The sequence below is a fragment of the Glycine soja genome, chromosome 19, assembly GCF_004193775.1.
Source record: "Glycine soja cultivar W05 chromosome 19, ASM419377v2, whole genome shotgun sequence".
Taxonomy (NCBI): domain Eukaryota; kingdom Viridiplantae; phylum Streptophyta; class Magnoliopsida; order Fabales; family Fabaceae; genus Glycine; species Glycine soja.
Window position 1 is genome coordinate 46,158,704 of NC_041020.1, and position 19,315 is coordinate 46,178,018.

The 19,315-nt window shown below is 30.3% G+C and overlaps 1 protein-coding gene across 1 annotated transcript; it reads right to left on the minus strand.

Annotated features, from left to right (window-relative positions):
- Positions 1-164: 164 nt before the first annotated feature.
- On the minus strand, positions 165-11,644 carry LOC114399788 (auxin response factor 2-like). The gene is made up of 15 exons (XM_028362002.1): positions 11,315-11,644; positions 11,044-11,213; positions 10,621-10,733; positions 5,122-5,223; positions 4,970-5,026; positions 4,512-4,667; positions 4,346-4,430; positions 3,883-3,973; positions 3,378-3,548; positions 3,119-3,235; positions 2,878-2,953; positions 2,599-2,776; positions 1,899-2,434; positions 1,093-1,283; positions 165-586 (listed from the first exon to the last, which is right to left on the minus strand). Exons 2-15 carry the CDS (start codon positions 11,105-11,107, stop codon positions 490-492), a joined length of 2,034 nt encoding a protein of 677 aa, XP_028217803.1. The 5' UTR covers positions 11,108-11,213; positions 11,315-11,644; the 3' UTR covers positions 165-489.
- Positions 11,645-19,315: the final 7,671 nt, after the last annotated feature.

Below are 19,315 nucleotides of genomic sequence, written 5' to 3' on the forward strand. Positions count from 1 at the left end.
GTGTGTGTGTGTAGGAATCAAAGATATAAATACGAAGCGGTTTTCAACACTCAACCACCTGAGACAAACTCCTTGGTAACTATAGCAACCAAACCAGAGATTCTGAAAATTCCGGCTGATAAAACCAAGCAACCAAACCAGAGAGCAATAAGAATGATACAAGATTTTAAACGCAACGCCCGTTCATGAGGACGGAATGGCCATGCATTAATTATTGTCAATTATTTATTTCACAATCATGAGTACTTTCCACAAGTATCATGAAAAACAGATTCTTAAAACAACAACAAAAAAAACAGTTTTGGTTTTTTCACCCTGTAAATTTAACTATGATTGCTATATTTCTATAAAGCCATCACTGCAGAAACTTATGATATTGCGGATCTCCGAGATTGTCAGGAAAAGAGAAATGTATTGGAACCAGAAACAACACGGTACTGCAAGCTGTGCATGCATGCACTGGAGGAGAAAGGGAGAAAAGGAAGGTAACTAAAGGCTTGATGGATTTGCTGAGGAGCTTGGCTTGATATTGTTAGTACCTTCCTTTGGACATATGATCATCTTTTGCACCACACCCTGGAAATCCCTGCATAGTTTGATGGTACAATACTAAAAGTTAGCAAAAAAAACAAAAACAAAAAAGAGTGTAATTTAGCAGAGCAAAGACAACTTCATGTATGTGAGAAAAATAAAGATTAACCATTAAATTATATCATGAATAGTAAAAATTAAAAAACATGCGACCTTTTATAAATGATCATGACCTAAAAGAAAAAAATCCCGACCATGTATTTATGACTGTACACTCAAATTTGCTCCTCTCATATAAAAATGACTTCTCACTACATAAATTTCCTTATTTGTTGACAGTAAATATTCAAAACCATTTATGTGTAAAAAGAAAAAAGGGAAACAGTTGACTTTTTTGGGGGGTTACAAAAAGAAAGCAAATTTTAATAAGGAAATGCAGAGTTTACAAATATCATGCTTGTTATTTATAACAAATAGAAACACCTACAGCAAAGAAGTATAAAAAATTCAATTATATAATCTTGCTTTCATATGATACTGTTAGTTTCACCACTACTTAACTGCCATGGATAATCTCCTAATTGCATCATGTCTCCATCATCATCCATGCATGTGACATGCCATCCACTGCTTTCATTGATTAAACTTCCTCGAAACTCAAACATGGAGTCGAGTTCAGCAATGAGTTCGGTATATCCATGAAAGCGTGCAAGGTCGACTGCTCTTCCAAGAGCAGTTCCCAACTTAAGCACCTGAAATAGTTAGTTGTCTTGTCAGATGTCTCTGAATACGAAAAGATAAAAATGTTTCAGCTACTTACTATAGTGTTTGAGTAATGTTATATCCCCCTGTAAATCTTCTTACTACTACTGCTTTATAGAAATAGTATTAAATAAAAAAGTAAATGCATTTAATGTCTTAAAAATACAAGACACTCAACAAAGGAATTAGCAAGATTAATAGGAAGATTTAGAATTATTCATAGATCACAATGTATCCCGAGGGTGAAAATCCTGACCTATTACCAAAACGCTTGGACAGTCAAGCAATAAGGATCTAGCATGCCTACATCTTGGTACCCTTTCTATCCAACTGAAAAAATCTGGATCCTCTCTAGATGGCTACCAAGTGAAAAAATCTGCTGAGTTACACAAATCCTTTCCCAAGCACCCAAAAAAAAGGTTGATCAACAATTTTATTCCCTAATTAGGCTGACCTACTAGCACTAGCATCCTTCTATCTATCCTACCTGCCTATATTTTAGTTAGGAGCACTAAAACAATAAATATTACATAACAATGAGAAACTTCCTACAAATCTCAAGAAAACCAAGTCAATCCAACAATAAATATTACACTGCTACGTACCTTTGTGCAGCTCCGATTATTAACACGGTGACACTTCTTACATGTTTTCCCTGGGGCAACACGCATTGGAGGATTAGAAAGGAGACTCGAAGTCTTGTTGAAAGCAGCAGATTGCAATGAAGGGAGCTCCGAGGAGCGGTCAATTAAGCTAACTCCAAAAAGCTTGAATGTACTGCAACTGCCAGGCTGCCCAAAAGGAACATCATTTTCATTTCTAGATTCAGTTGAAGGCCATCCCAGAGATTCAGAACCAATGGAGCTTAGATTTGAGCTTGTAATTGACAGGTCTTCATGTGTAAGTGACATTGATCTGCTAAGAGATTTATGAAGAGGACCTTGCATGGGAAAGGGAAGCTGATTCGGATTCTCCTTCCCAAACCGCGAGCCACGGATTGGGACCTTCGAGGGGTGGATAACATCAGTTGGTGGTGCTCTTTGTAAAGGCTGTGCAGAATGTATGCCGCTGTAATCTTGACCTTGCAAGTCTCTATCTTCTCTCCGAGTCTGAGATGAAGGCCCAGCTGAATTCTGACCATCTGATAGCAAGAGAATTCAAATAGTCCACAATGCTTAAAGAAAGATCACATGTAATTCTTATTTCTAAACATGAAAAGTTATAACATAACATCTTTTAGCTTCCTCAAATCAAGAGAATTTTACAGGTGACTCAAATTAGAGAGATGAATGTATAAGCCCGGACCATGCATGCCAAAGCTACTTATTCCAGGCAAAGAGCGCTGGTTAAGTGCAAGTGCTTTTTTTGTTGTGGGGAGAGCAGGAACTTGCTTCTTCTCCTTGGCAGATTCCAAGGGCTCAATCCACCAAGGACAAACCCTTTCAGGATTCATTTTGTCATCTAGTACGGCATCCCATTGCACCTAAGAAGAGACATATATTTAATTGAATCAAGCAAAATAAAACAGAAAGGTATTATAACTTCAAGGAACTAAATCTAAAGACTTGAAAAGAATATGATTACCTTGAGACATCTCCATTCAGAACCAGGCCACCTAATCTTGTCGATATCTTCATGACCAATTATCGTACCTGCATGTCTGGTTACTCAAACAAAAAGGAAATAGACCTGGTTACAAAAGGTTTCCTTGTAGATGCTATAACTACCATTAAAAGCTTCTGTAAGTTTTTTTTCTTCTTTTTCTTGGGGATAGATGCATTTCCAAATAAACCATGCATGACTTGCAAAACTTTGACATCATTACCTTCTTAAAGATTCTTCAACTTCATGCTGCATTTGTACCCTCATTCCAATTGGATAGTCTGGTACAGTTGACTTCAGATAGGTTCGCAAAGGAACAATAAATTCAAAGGGATTTGTCCTGCAAAAGATGCGTGTAATAGAAAGCTCATTCCAATTAAAACGTATGCCCAAAGGGCATATATATACATCTACAAATACAATGCAAGAGAAGTAGATATGTCCTTTAGAATTTTCAATCTGACAAATCCTGAAGAACTCACCATGGGTGGTAATAGACAATAAACATGGTTCCTGAGCTAACAGCGTGGGAAGCACTAGCCAAAATTCCAAGTTGCATGCTATGACCCGATATCAGAGATGAAGATTGCGATACATTGCTGAGATGTTCCGTTGCCCGACGAATCCCAACACGAATTTCTCCAGATTCCGCTCTGCAATGACATAAGTACTGTCCTGGTTACTTACACTTCCATTTTGAATAGATTCATTTAATAAACCAAATCATTTAGAATATTACAAAGCTCCTCTTATGACATTTTTTAAATAACCGCCAAAAGCACAAGCCACTAATATATTCTCTACTATTCCTTCAAAATCTATAATCTACCTAGTGGAAATTGAAAACTATACTGGCAATGATTAACTTCTCTTGATGCAAGACAAGAAAAGAAAATAACTCGTGATTCTAACTAGAGTTCCTATGGAATAGCAATAAACAAAAATTGTGGGGAGGCGGGAAAACGGAGACATGGAAACAGAAAGTACCTAACGAAAATGCATGAATCTCCAGCAACAAGTTTCTTTGCATTCACGAATGTGCTCCAACCGCTAGTAAGCAAGTGTCGTTTCGGCTTACCTGCATTTCATTTCAAAAAATATCTAACTCAGAAACCAAATATGGAGCCAAACAAGCATTTCTTGCAAGAAAAATATGTCCACGTGTTCCAGAACTTATGATCATAAAATTTCATCACTGATTTAAAAAAAAAAAGGAGGTAAAATAGTAAACACGTTTCTGACTCTTCTAATTTAAAAAAAAAAAAAAAAATCAATTCTAACATGCATTTTCAATTATTTAGTTTCGAAATGAAATATCACGGACTAATGTCATAATCAGAAGGATCCTAGAATTATTCAACTTAGCATTAACATTTGTGTCTCTACATTCAGTATATTGTTGCAACTGAATCAGAAATTTTTGACAAAAAAGAAAATAATCTAAACTTACCACGATATATGTGTCGAAAATGCCACTCAAACCCATTCAAGTCCTTTGCAACAATTTCCTGCGCTGGTGTTTGTTGAGTCATGTCCTGTAATATCAATGACCAGAAATAAGCCAAATTCTTAAAAAGGAAATAAAAAAAAAGACGACAAATGATAAGTATTCCAACCAGCGGAGGGAAGCATTCATCAGCATGTTTCTTCGGAACAGAGAATCCACCATGTGTACTTGTGTCTGATGGAGTGAGTATCTTACTAAAAGTATAGGTTGTAGTTATGGAAGGTATCTGATCATTCTCTTCCACCTCCAAACGAAGGTTATCTTGCTGCAAAGATCCAAAACAATAATCAGTTCTATTAAGACATTATCCATATTTGCATGCCGTACAAGGTAAATTGTTATTTCATTCTTCAACATTAAACTCTATAGCATACTAATTTAAAATTATTATTATTATAATCACTTTAAAAATCATATTATCCATTATTTGTGATTGGACAACACTATAAAAGTATTTTACACTGAAGGTCATTAAACTCTATAATAATAAAATAATAGTTGCACTTTTAAAGAAGAAATAATGGAAGAAGATGAAGGTAGATGATATTAGAAGATAAAGTGGCCAACCTTGAGCGCCGGAACTAATGTAACTTGAGCATAAACCTCGTCTGAGAAGGCTTCGGCCTGCAGAAACCACATAAGAACATTATTTCCAACATGCATTAAACACTTGATGTTAATAACGATATTAACCAGAGTAGCTAGAAAGATGACAGTACCTTTAATTCAATATGCAAAATCTTGCATAAGATCTTAGAAGGCAAATCATACACAGGAATTTCCATGTGACCATCTTGCTGATGCTGAGTATATGCAGCAACCTATTCCACATCCCAATCATTCGATCATGAAAATGGTAATGATAAGAAAATATGGTTTTTGTATACAAATACATGTTCCATCTAGCACAACTTAGGATCCGGTAATAATTTTGGGGAAACAATAGAAGATCACTTTTAATGTAAAAGTTCACATAAAACGATGCCAAGTAAACACAATATTTTAGAATAAACAGATTAGTGAGCATAAGAATTTGAAAGAAGTTGTCAATGAGGGACAGCGCACTTTTAGATAACCAGTTTAATGAAGCATTTATTTAATAAAATTTAATTATATGAGAGTTTATTGATAAGCTTAATCGTAAAATTGATTGAAATAAGATAAAAAGAAAGATTTATAGAAATAGAACAAGTCCAATAAACTTCATAGAAAATCTTCCAAATGCTTCCTGATTAAAACGATCCTAATCCTTGAAATAAATTGAGCTGTAATTAAGTCTCTTTGAAAAGTTGCTTTAATTACCACTACCCCTAACCAGCCTTAATTGCAGCTTCTTTAAGAACTGCCCTAGCTAATGGTGTATTTAGTCTCACGATGATTTAAGTAGAGATTATAAAATTTGGACAATCTTCACAAGTTAGTTTGTGGAGTTGAGATAAGTCCTAATTCTAAAATCTAGTATGATATCAAAATATAATTGAAATGCTTGAGTACCTTTTAAATTCTAAGCAGTCCAACACATAGGTTTCAAAAAGATTAAGAAGAAAAAAATACTTCTTCAACTACACATGAGTTATCTAAGTAAAAAGATATAGCCGTCAGGACTCAGGAGCAAAATGAGACAGAAATCAAAGGAATTTTTTTTTCCGATGTAAGAGATCAAAGGAATTTGAGAGAAGGTGCATCTCTCAAACAAAATGAGAAAATAGAAAGTGGACGAGAGAAAAGAAAAAAAGTAAACGTTACGAATTTAGGAAACACACATGTCTCGTAAGGTTGTTAAATAACATTACAATATTATTTTAATTTCTTTTATTAGTAAATAAAAATATTTTGAAAAATAAATTAATTTTATGAAAAATATTAATGTTATTTATTTCTTTAATCGTTCCAACTGAAATGATTGAGTATTTTTAAATTTAAAAAAAAAAACAAAAATCATATGTTTCCGAAAAAGGAAAACAAAGATAAATTAAGAATTGTAGTCACGCCAGAATAACCCAAGAATAGAACCATAGTGTCGGATTTTAAGAAGATTTTTGTTTTTATTTATTATTTGTTTTCAAAATTCAACATTACATTAATTAGTCTTTTATCAATTATATTTTTATTTGTCTCTATTTACACGTATATATTTGTTGTGAAGAAGAAATAAAAAGGAGTAAAATAGAAAACCTCATACCAGTAACTATTTTATTATAACCAACAAAATTTATTATAATTCTTGATCTTTACATAGAAACCTTTGAAATATAAATAAAAAGGATAAAAAGGAACAGAAGTAAAATGATAGTACTTGAGTATTTCTCAAATTCCAAAAATCCAACCGAATAGGTTTAAAAAAATAAAAGAGAAAGAACTCAAAGACACTGGAGTGATCTAAATAATATAGTCATAATGGTCAGGGACCCAAAGAAAAGGAAAGATAACAAGAGCATTTGAGTAAGATGAACAGTCAAATAGAGGTGAGAAAACAAAAAATGGGAGAAAAGAAAACCCCAAATCTAACAAATTTAGAGTCAGACTTGTCGATCTCGTAAAAAAAAAAGGTTAGCCAAATAATGTTATAATGTTATTTTAACAACCCTTTTAATAGTTAAATTAAATAGTAAATATTTTGAAATCTACTAAATATGAACGTTATTTATACTTGAATCGTATCATTTGAAATGCTTGAGTGTACTATGGTTCATTTGGTAGGAAAGAAAAAAAAATGAGAGGAAAGAAAAGTTTAATATTTGAATTACAAAGAAAATAAAAGGAAGAAAAATAAGAAAGAAAAGAAAAGTTTAAAATTTGAGTTAGAAAAAAAATTAAACTTTTGTTTTTATGAGTCAATTATTCTGTATTTTTCCCCAACCAATAAAAAATGCTTGTTTGTTTCTTTTCCTATTTATTTTATTTCTTTCCATTTTGTCTTTTACTAAACATAGGATTAATTCCAAAAAAAATCAAATTGACAGGTGTCAAAATAATAAACGAACGAGGAAGAATTTTAGCCACGCTAGTGTGATCTAGCTTTAGTATAGAGCTGTAGTGATCGAGTAAAAAAAAAATGCATGGCATTCGAAAAAACATTAGGATTTAGGATTTAGGTTTTTGAGTAGAGAAAGAAAATCATAAATCTTGCATTACTCAAATAGCATTTTACAATATATTTTTTATATGTAAATAGAAGCTTTGATGAAAGCCAAGCCTCGATGCATTATTATTTCAATAGCCCATTTAATAGTCAAGTTAATAAAAAATTATAAAAATCCATTAAAATATTAATGTTATTTATTTTAATCGTATCAATTAAAATGTAATATTGTTATTATTTTAGTAGCCCTTTTGATAGTTAAGTTAAATAAAAATTATTTTAAAAATCTATTTAAGATTAATGTCATCTATTTTTTATAGTATCAGTTGAAATTACATCGCGGTAAAATAATATGAGAAAATCTTAATGGGCGAGGAAAAAAATTGTAAATCTTACACCAATCAACTAGTGTAGCAATATAATTTTAATAACCCTTCTAATAGTCAAGCTAAGTAAAATATATATTAAAAATCCTTTAAATATTGATGTTATGTATTTTTATCGTATCAATTGAAATAACGTTACAATGAAACAAAGATGAAAAAACATTAATGAAAGCGAGAAAGAGAAAACCGTAAATCTTACATTAGTCAAATAACATTAGAATATTATTTAATAAACTTTTAATAGTTAAGTTAAATTAAAAATTTTCATTAAATATTAATGTTATTTATTTTTAATCGTATCAATTAAAATGATGTCATAGTAAAACAATGTGAAAAAATCTTAACAGGAAAGAGAGAAAATCATAAATGTTATCTTAGTCAAATGGCATTACAATATTATTTTAATAATCCTTTTAACAGTTAAATAAAATATATTCTAAAAATCAATTAAATATTACTGTTATATATTCTTAACAGTATCAATTCAAATAATGACCCGATAAAATAAAGACGAGACAATCTTAAAAAAAGATAGAGAAAAAACTGTAAATCTTACATTAGTCAAATAACATTACCATATTATTGAATAACCTTTTAATAGTTAATTGAAAATTTATTAAATATTAACATCATTTGTTTTTAACTGCGTCAACTCAAACGATGTCCCGATCAAATCAAGACGAGAAAACCTTAATGCAAGAGAAATAAAAACCCATAAATCTTACATTAGTGGCATAACATTACAATACTATTTAATAACCCTTTTAATAGTTAAATAAAAAATATTTTAAAAAACCATTAAATATTAACATTGATTTTATCAATTCAAGTGGCATCCCGATCAAACAAAGATGAGAAATCCTCAATGAAAAAGAAAAAGAGAAAAAAATAAATCTTACATTAATCACATAGCATTGCAATATTATTTAATAACTCTTTTAATAGTTAAATAAAAAATATTTTAAAAATCCATTAAATATTAATGACATTTGTTTTTAACCTTATCAATTCAATCGATGTCCAAGTCAAATAAAGATGATAAAATCTTGATGAAAAAGAAAAAAAATTTGGTAAAGATAGTGTTACAATATAATTTAATAACCCTTTTAATAATAAATAAAAAAATCATTAAATATTAACATCATTTATTTTTAACCGTATCAAATTCAAATGAAATTCTTATAAAAAAATATGAAATGAGGAAATCTCAGAGAAAGAGAGAAAAGAAAATGAAATCTTACATTAGTCAAATAGCATTACAATATTATTAAATAACCCTTTTAATAGTTAAATAAAAATATTTACAAATTTATTAAATGATTCAAATGGTGTTCTATTCAAACAGAGATGAGATAATCTTAATGAAAGAGAGAAAAAAAAATCATAAAATCTTACATTAAACATATAGCATGACAATATTATTTAATAATCATTTTAGTAGTTAAATGAACAAATATTTTAAAAACCCTCAAATATTAACATCATTTGTTTTTAACCCTATCAACTCAAATGACGTCACAATAAAACAAAAATGAGAAAATATAAATGAAAGAGAGAAAAAAAAATATAAATCTTACATTAGTCGAATAACATTACAAAATTATTTAATAACCCTTTTAATAATTAAATTAAAATTATTTTTAAAAACCATCAAATATTAACGTCATTTATTTTTAATCGTATAAATTAAAATGGTGTCTAGATCAAATAAAGATGATAAAATCTTAATAAAAAGAGAGAAAAAATCATAAAGTTTACATTAGCCGAAGGGGCGTTACAATGTTATTTTATTGATCCTTTTAATAGTTATATAAAAAAATATTTTAAAAACTCGTCAAATATTAATGTTATTAATTTGTTTTTAATCATATCAATTGAAATGACCACGATAAAATAAAAATGAAAAAAAACTTAATAACGAAAGAGAAAATAATAAATTTTACATAAGTTAAAAAAATATTTTAAAATCCATTAAATATTAATGTTATTTATTTTTAATCGCGTCAATTGAAATTGAAATGCTTGAGTATTTTTAAAATTTTTAAAAAGTCCAACTCATAGATTAAAAAAACCTTTAGCCACAGTAGAGTAATTGATGCACATATTTTATTCACTTTATTTTAAGAAAATAATTACTTATTTTTATCAGTTCTTTTTAGAAAACTTTTGAAAAAACGAGCAACTATTTTTTAGTAAGAAATTGTAATGAAACACACACTGAGTATAAAGTTATAGTTGTCTACAACAGATAGTGACAGAAAGTATGTTTGGAAATCCATTTGTAATGATGCATAGGTTATTTACCATTTCCAAAGCAAAAAATCAAGAAACAAAATGTTGCATCATGCACATATAAAACGTTCCTTTGCATATTTTTAATTGATAATCAAACACACACAAACAGCACAAACAGAACAAGAGCATATACCATAAGCGATTCCCTAGAAAATCGAAATTGGGTTAGAGAAATAAGAAAACCGTAAATCTTATAAATTTAAGAGATACATTTAGTTTTGTAAACTAAGTTTTTATAGTATTATTTTGATAAATGATAATCCAAAACATTAATAATAATTCAGCATGATAGAAAATTAAATGCAGTAATTAATACATGCATGACAACCTTGGAAATTACCATCTTCGTTCTACATTCGACATAAGAGATCCACACAAACAAATAAAATAGAAGAATTCAGAACAAGATTAAAAGAACAAGTAGTAAATTAAGTAAAAGAGAAAGAAGATTGAACCTGCTCCAAGTGACCTTGAGGGAAGTAGAGAACCGTCTCTTCTTCGCGAGGAACATAAACGAATGACCCAGCACATGCACGCCACAGTTCAGTGTACAAACTATCTTTCACACCTGTAAAACCATAACAAAAATAATAATAATAATAATGAAGAATTAACTAACAAAAAGAAAACCCGATCCATGAACAAAGAGTATAAATTGACGAGATCCCAGATGAAAATCAAGGACCGATTAATTAATCATCTACTAAACCACTTAAACAATAATAGTTATTGACTTTCACCCACAGATTGTACAAAATATTTGTCCTGTTAAATCCAGCACCATAGAATTAATAAAAAGAAAGGTATCACTATTCTATTGAAGTAATGCCAGAGAAACAGATAATGATTCCAAATTGATAGAAAGCTATGGAAGTTACCTTTCTTGGAGGGAAGGAGGCCTTGTTGTGTGTTTGGAGAGTCCATGTCTCTCCTCTTTCTCATACAAGGAAGGCGGAGAAAACAAAAACAAATTAACGGAGAAAGAGAGAAGGAAGTGGAGCACCAAATAAGGACAAGTGAGATTTAAGGAGAGCGAGCGAGGCGTGTCCTGTTCCAAACAGAAAAATAATAATAAATTAAATGAACGTTTCACACAATTTCGTTCAAGTTTGCTTCACACTATGGTGGTTTCTCTCTCTAAACAAGTACCCTCCATTGCCATGCCCCAACTCAAGGGGCAGTAGTGGCGGAGAACGTGGCGTGTTGAGGTGCAAGGTAGGAACTAGAAGTAGAAAGACAAAAATTAGCAAGAGTATCTTTTTAGGGTGATTATGATTTAGGAAGGAAAAATAAATAAATATGGTTATTAAAGAGGTGTCCATTTCGTGGGGTGAGTGTTATGTTTAGGGGTTAGTATAGTACAGTACACCTGCAAAGCAAGACCCCTTTGCTTTTATTGTTCCTTCCATGAGTCGTTTTGCAGTTTCTCACAATATCCGTACATCATCACCACTTTTACACCCTCAACACACCTCTTGCTAACTTGCGCCGATACATTCGAGGTGTTTGATTGATTTTATCGCTCACTCCTACTTTGGCCTGCGTTCGTTGCTAACTTGTTCCACCGCCTTCCTTCGTCTCCTTTTCGGAGCGTGTAGTGTCACAGCGTAACCCTGACCGTTGATTTCAGTTAATTAATTTTGTTTTTAGATAAATTATTTGTTAATATTTAATTAAGATGAGAGAGAAATTAAAGATGGCGTAAGTTAGGGCATGCGAGTACTTTGCATGCAGAAGCAGCGTCAGTGATTGCAGAAAGCTTGTACGGCCACCCCATTCACACCGTTCAGGCTATTATGGCTTTCTCCTGCATCACTATTTCCTTTCTTTTCACTTTCGAAGCCTTCATTTAATTTCATTTTTTAGGTTGATTATCTTCATTTTCATTTTTTGTAATTCTACAGATTCAAATAATAATCGATTCATGCTACGTACTAAGAACTAAAATAATATTACCCCTTAATAATTTTTAAAATAAAATAATATTTTTAGCATTTTTAAATATATTTTTGGTTTTGCTTTTTTTAATTTTGATTTTTATAAAAAATTTATTAATTTTAATTCTTATAAATATCAACTTATGCAAATTATAAATAAAAAAATAAAATCTTAAACAAACTAAAATTTAAAAAAGTAAATTTATAAAGACTAAAAATTAATAAAATATCTTGCAAAAATCAACATTAAAAAACACAAACTTATAGCAATTAAAATTAGAAAAATAAACCTAGAGACAAAAAAAACTAACTACTACGAACATAATTAATCCTTTTTAAAAACAATAATAATTACTGCTATTTGTAATCTAATGTAGTATTAATCCTTTTAGTTTGAATACATATACGGATGCTAAGACTCTTTTTAATCTTGATGCCTAATCAACAACTCTTTAAAATATTATTCATACTTGTAAATTCATTATTGTAAATCATGAAGATTTTGATGATATCAAGAAGAATTTGCTTAAGAAAGAGGGAGATGTAAATCATGCAAGCTTTGATGGTGTCGAGAAGAAATCACATGTTTGTCATCATCAAAAAGGGGAAGAATGTGAATGTATGTATACATGATTTTGATGATGTCAAAGAAGAATCTAACAAGGCTGCTTCAAATGATAAGCATTTGCTTCAAGAATAATTCAAGATTGCTTCAACAAACAAAGCCTTGTTTCAAGATTCACTAAAGACCAAGTCTTGCCTTAAAACAATGTGCTTTCAAGACATGCAAGGCTCTGGTAATCGATTACCAGGAAGTGTAATCGATTACCAGAAGACAGGGTTGAGAAATAACTGTTGAAAAAGGTTTTGAATTTGAATTTTCAACATGTAATCGATTATCATATGTCTGTAATCGATTACCAGCAACGAAACTTTGGAAATTCAAATTCAAAAGTCATAACCCTTCAAATTATAACTGTGTAATCGATTACACAAACATTGTAATCGATTACCAGTGGAAAGTTTTCAGAAAATCTGCCAACAGTCACATCTTTTCATTAGATTTGTGAATGGTCATCAAAGGCCTATAAATAGGTGACTTGGGCACGAATTTTAGAGAGAGTTTTGCTGGTCCAAAATGTCTTATCCTCTCAAAAGAAAATGAGAGAGATTCCAAGAGAACTTCATTGTCAAATGCTCTCTCAAAGAACTCTTGGGCAAACACTTGCACATCCATTAAGAGTTCATCCATGGATCTTCATTGTAATATTCTTCTCTTGAAGAGAGAATTCTTCTTCCATTCTTCTTATTCAATGAGATTGGTTAAGAGATTGTGAGTCTCTTGTTGTAAAGCATCTGAACACAAGAGATGGGTTGTCCCTGTGTGGTTCAGACTTTGTAATGGATTTTACAAAGATAGTGGAAATCTCAAGTGGGTTGCTTGAGTACTGGATGTAGGCACGGGAAGTGGCCGAACCAGTATAAAATTGTGTTTGCATTCTCTCTTCCCTTATCTCATTTATGTTATTGCAATCAATTTTGCCTTGCATGTTTATAGAACATTATTAAATTAATTGTTGTTGCTTCTTCTGCATTCTAAGCCTATCCCTCTTAAGATTATTGAGGCCACAAGGTCTAACAAGTGGTATCAGAGCAGGATTCTTGTATAAAGTTTAAAAACTTCAAGAATAGATATGGCCTCATCCAAATTTCCATTTCCTGAGGGAAATTCTATGAATAGGCTCTTATGTTCAAGGGTGAGGGTTATCATTATTGGAAAACCCGAATGCAGATCTTTATAAAAGTCATAGATCTAAAGATATGGGAAGCCATTGAATTTGATTCATTTATTCCTACAATGGTAGAGAGAAATGCAACTACACAAAAAAAAAACCAGAGAAGAAAGAAGATGATGATGAAAGAAGAAAGAAGAAGGTTCCTCTTTAGCCCCAAAATGCTGAGTGCGATCAACTTGGGCACATGAGATTCAATTGTCCTGTGTTTAAAAGAAAAATGGAAAAATCAGACAAGATGAATTTCAAAGAGAAGAAAGAAAAGAAAGGATATCACTTGGGAAGATAATGTCATAAATTATTCAAGTGATTCAGAGAAGAAAATCATAAGTCTGGATATCATGATGAAAGACTATGAAAATGGAGAAGAGCAAAGTCGATACATTGATAGCAATTTCTCCAAACACATGGCATCCATCAAAGTTTATTCATTTTTTCTCTCCAAGATAAATGAATATGTGATTTATGGAGACAGCAAACGAAGGCCACATTTCTCCCCAAGAAAAGTGAATATGTGATATATGGAGACAACAAACAAAGGCCACTTGATCAACAACCCCAACAAGTAATATCAAATGATACCAACAGGTCACTTGTCTTTGATTGGTTACTTTTGATGCTTGTTTTCTACTTGACTTTAGACTGTCCTTGATGATTGTGATTGAATTTGATTGACTGTGTTTGATGATTGTTTGATTGTATTTTTGATTGTGTGTTTGATTGTATTGTATTTGATGTTTGTTCCTGATTGAGTTTTTGATTGTTTTTAAAGAATCTATTAAACTTTTCAAATTAGTTTCATGTTTTAAGAAAACTATTTAATTTAGAAAAGGAAATTTTGAAATTGAAATTTGAAAATAAAAATTTGAAATTTGAAATTAAAATTTGAAAGTTGGAAGTTGGAAGTTGGAAGTAGTTATTGAAAGTTGAAAGTTAAAAATGGAAGTTGGAAGTTGGAAGTGGAAGTTACTGGAAGTTGGAAGTTGGAAATGAAAGTTATTGGAAGTTGAAAGTTGAAAATGGAGGTTGGAAGTTGGAAGGGGAAGTTACTAAAAGTTGAAATTGGAAGTTGGAATTTAAAATTTAAAATTTAAAATTTAAATTTTAAAAAATTTGAAATTTGAAATTTGAAATTTGAATTTTGAATTTTTTTTAATAATAGAAATTATTGTGTATAGTTAGTTGATTGTTAATTTAATTAATTTGATTTGAAATATTTGATGATTGATTGTGTTTGATTGATGTGTTATTGTACTTGTTTTTGCTTGATTAATATTGAATGATTGTTTTAATGCCTTTTGGTATCACTTATTCTCATACATTACAACAAGTGGTAACATCTTTCTCCTTTCTATTCATGATTTGTTTTTGATGTTGACAAAGGGGAAGAGAAAGATAAAAGATAAAATAGTAAGAAAAATTATCTATTGTTTTATGAGACAACTTTTTTTATATATGAAAAATATGAAATCTTCAATTGTCTCATATAAGCAATCATTGTAAAACCAAGGGGGAGTAAACTATATGCAAATAGATATTTTCTTTGTTGTTGCTCCTAACCTACAGGTGGTTGTCATCATCAAAAAGGGGAAGAATGTAAATCATGAAGATTTTGATGATATCAAGAAGAATTTGTTTGAGAAATAGGGAGATGTAAATCATGCAAGCTTTGATGGTGTCAAGAAGAAATCACATGTTTGTCATCATCAAAAAGGGGGAGAATGTGAATGTATGTATACATGATTTTGATGATGTCAAAGAAGAATCTAACAAGGCTGCTTCAAATGATAAGCATTTGCTTCAAGAATAATTCAAGATTGCTTCAACAAACAAAGTCTTGTTTCAAGATTCACTAAAGACCAAGCCTTGCCTTAAAACAATGTGCTTTCAAGACATGCAAGGCTCTGGTAATCGATTACCAGGAAGTGTAATCGATTACCAGAAGACAGGGTTGAGAAATAGCTGTTGAAAAAGGTTTTGAATTTGAATTTTCAACATGTAATCGATTACCATATGTCTGTAATCGATTACCAGCAACGAAACTTTGGAAATTCAAATTCAAAAGTCATAACCCTTCAAATTATAACTGTGTAATCGATTACACAAACATTGTAATCGATTACCAGTGGAAAGTTTTCAGAAAATCTGCCAACAGTCACATCTTTTCATTAGATTTGTGAATGGTCATCAAAGGCCTATAAATAGGTGACTTGGGCACGAATTTTAGAGAGAGAGTTTTGCTGGTCCAAAATGTCTTATCCTCTCAAAAGAAAATGAGAGAGATTCCAAGAGAACTTCATTGTCAAATGCTCTCTCAAAGAACTCTTGGGCAAACACTTGCACATCCATTAAGAGTTCATCCATGGATCTTCATTGTAATATTCTTCTCTTGAAGAGAGAATTCTTCTTCCATTCTTCTTATTCAATGAGATTGGTTAAGAGATTGTGAGTCTCTTGTTGTAAAGCATCTGAACACAAGGGATGGGTTGTCCCTGTGTGGTTCAGACTTTGTAATGGATTTTACAAAGATAGTGGAAATCTCAAGTGGGTTGCTTGAGTACTGGATGTAGGCACAGGAAGTGGTCGAACCAGTATAAAATTGTGTTTGCATTCTCTCTTCCCTTATCTCATTTATGTTATTGCAATCAATTTTGCCTTGCATGTTTATAGAACATTATTAAATTGATTGTTGTTGCTTCTTCTGCATTCTAAGTCTATCCCTCTTAAGATTATTGAGGCCACAAGGTCTAACAACTATCTTGTGTCTTTAAATGATCACCATATACTACATTTAAAACAAGTATGTGTTTATTTTAAAATTTTTACTGGAAATAATTTTGATGATATTAAATTTAAACTATTTGAGTATAATTAAAATGTGAGTGTTAAATTAATCTTAGCCATATCTTGTATTAAAATATATGGTTTTTATTGGAATTTAGAAGAAATTGTTTTTTATCTTTACAACCAGTAGAGATTAAACATTTTTTTACCATGGAGCCATTGAGATTCAAAGCTATGATCTCATATATACTATTCAAATTTTCCTATTACTAGATTGACCTAGTGATTCTAGTATTAAACATTAATTATATGGATGAATTGCAAAATTTACAAAGTGATTTGTAGTTTTGCAACTTAAGAAACAATAAAGGTTTATTTGTCCAATGCATTTACAAAAGGACTCTTTCACTAATATGTCCTCTGTCTCTATCATAAATCTTACAAATTTAGAAATCACACATGTCTCATAAAAAAGGTTAGTCAAATAGCGTTATAATATTATTTTAACAGCCTTTTAATAGTCAAATTAAATATAAAATATTTTAAATTCTACTAAATATAAATATTAATGTTATTCATACTTTAATTGTATCAATTGAGATGCTTGAGTGATTTTTTAATTCCAAAAAAATTGAATTCATAGATGTCAGAATAATAAACAAGAGAGAGAGAGAGAAATATTTAGTCACACTTTGTTAGTATGGAATAATAAAAAGAAGAAAAAGAAATTAGGAGAAAAGAGAAAAAACACAAAGTTTTAACCTGGTTCGGCACAATATATGTATGTTCACGGTTACACTAAGAAAACTTCCTTACTATTTGCACTTTTTAAAGCTTACAAGGTGTCTCTATATATAACACTAATGAGACACAAGTTTTTACAAACTAAGCGATGTGAAACAAAGAAACTAAGACCATAAAAACTCTAACAATTCTCTCACTTGGGGTCTAAGTTCCAAACTCTAGCAACTTCTTGTAAGCAATGAGTTCATCGACTCTTCACCTAATGTAGCGCCTTCATCTTTAATTATCCTCGAAGGCTAACTGAGGCAATGCAAAGTCTCAGTTTGTCAATTGTAACAACTTTAGTCAACATATCAACATATCTATTGGATTCTCGTATCCTAAGATCGTCAACAAAGACAAGTCTCCATCGTTTATCAACTCCCTCATAAAATGGTATCTTAATGAATATGCCATCTAGAATGGAAGATTGGATTCTTAGCAAGACTTATAACACTTTGACTGTCACTGAGCATTGAAGCATTATCTTGTTCTTTTTCTAATTCATTGAGAAAATTCTTTGACCAAATCATCTCCTTTTATGTTGAAGTTTAGACTTCCAACTCACAGCAATACCTCCCAAAGTAAAAATGTAGCATGTGATGTTTTTCTTGGTATCAAAATCTCCTCTTAAGTCTACATCTGAAAATCCTTATAAACACATCTCTAAAGTACCTTTCAAACATCTAAGTATCTACCTTACACTTTTCCATGTTCATTTGTTGGATTTGATAGGAACCAATTGAGAAATACATTTAAAACAAATGTCTCAACCAAATAAAAATGATAAAATTTTAATGAAAGAGAGAATCATAAATCAATAGTGTTACAATGTTATTTTAATAACCTTTTAATTGTTAAATTAAAAAATATATATTTCAAAATTCTATAAAATATTAATATTATTTATTAAATGTATTAATTGAACTGACGTCACAAATTAAACAAAGATGAAAATATTTAATGAAAGAGAGAGCAAAAATTATAAATCTTACTTAAGTTTACAATATATTTTAAATAACCTTTTAATTGTTAAGTTAAATAAAAAAATTCAATTCATTAGATATTAATCTTATTTATTTTTAATAGTATCAATTGATATGCTTAATATTTTTTTTAATTTGAAAAATCAAACTTTAGCCTCACTAGTCTGATCTAAGTACAAAGTGGTAGCGTTCAATGAAAAAAAAAAGAAAAAGACAAACATCAAGGAAATTTAAGTGAAAATGCCCAAGTGTAGTTGTTATGTTGGTTGAGATGCACAAAATCCGACGCACATTCACCCTAAAAGCAAGAAATATGGTGTTTCTTGAAAACTTGCGAAGGTTGACGTTGACGTATGTTGTGACCGATAATCCAAATACGAATTTTAATTAAAAATGAAAAAAAATCATCAATCTTATAAATTTAGCAAACAAACTTGTCTCGTAATTTTTTTTATTCATACCTGTCTCTTAAAATAAGTTAGTCGAGTAGCGTTATAATTTATTTAGCAACATTTCTTATAGTTAATAAAACATTGAAAGTTGCTGTCAAAAAATAAAAACCTTGAAAGAAAAATATTTTTCAAAAAGTACATTAAATATTTGAAAATAAATATTAGTAGTTTTGTTTTTTTTTTAATTGATTCATTTGAAACGCTTGAGTATTTTTTAAATTCTAGAAGTCAAACTCATAGGTTTTAAGAAGAAAAAAAACTTTTTTGTGTCTTGAAATTAAAAAAATGCATCACAATTATAAAAAATATAATATCATTTATTGTCCAAAAATAGTCTTTAATGGTCAAAAGCAAAAAGAAATACTAGTAATTAAGGATATCTGAAAGAAGATGGCCCATTAAACTAATAAAGATG

Coding starts and splice junctions, on each gene's coding strand:
- LOC114399788 (XM_028362002.1), bottom strand. CDS start 11,107: ATGAGAAAGAGGAGAGACATGGACTCTCCAAACACACAACAAGGCCTC. Junction 4,668..4,969: donor CATTAGTTCCGGCGCTCAAG/GTTGGCCACTTT, acceptor GGATCTTTGCAG/CAAGATAACCTTCGTTTGGA. Junction 2,435..2,598: donor AAGTAGCTTTGGCATGCATG/GTCCGGGCTTAT, acceptor TCTTGCTATCAG/ATGGTCAGAATTCAGCTGGG.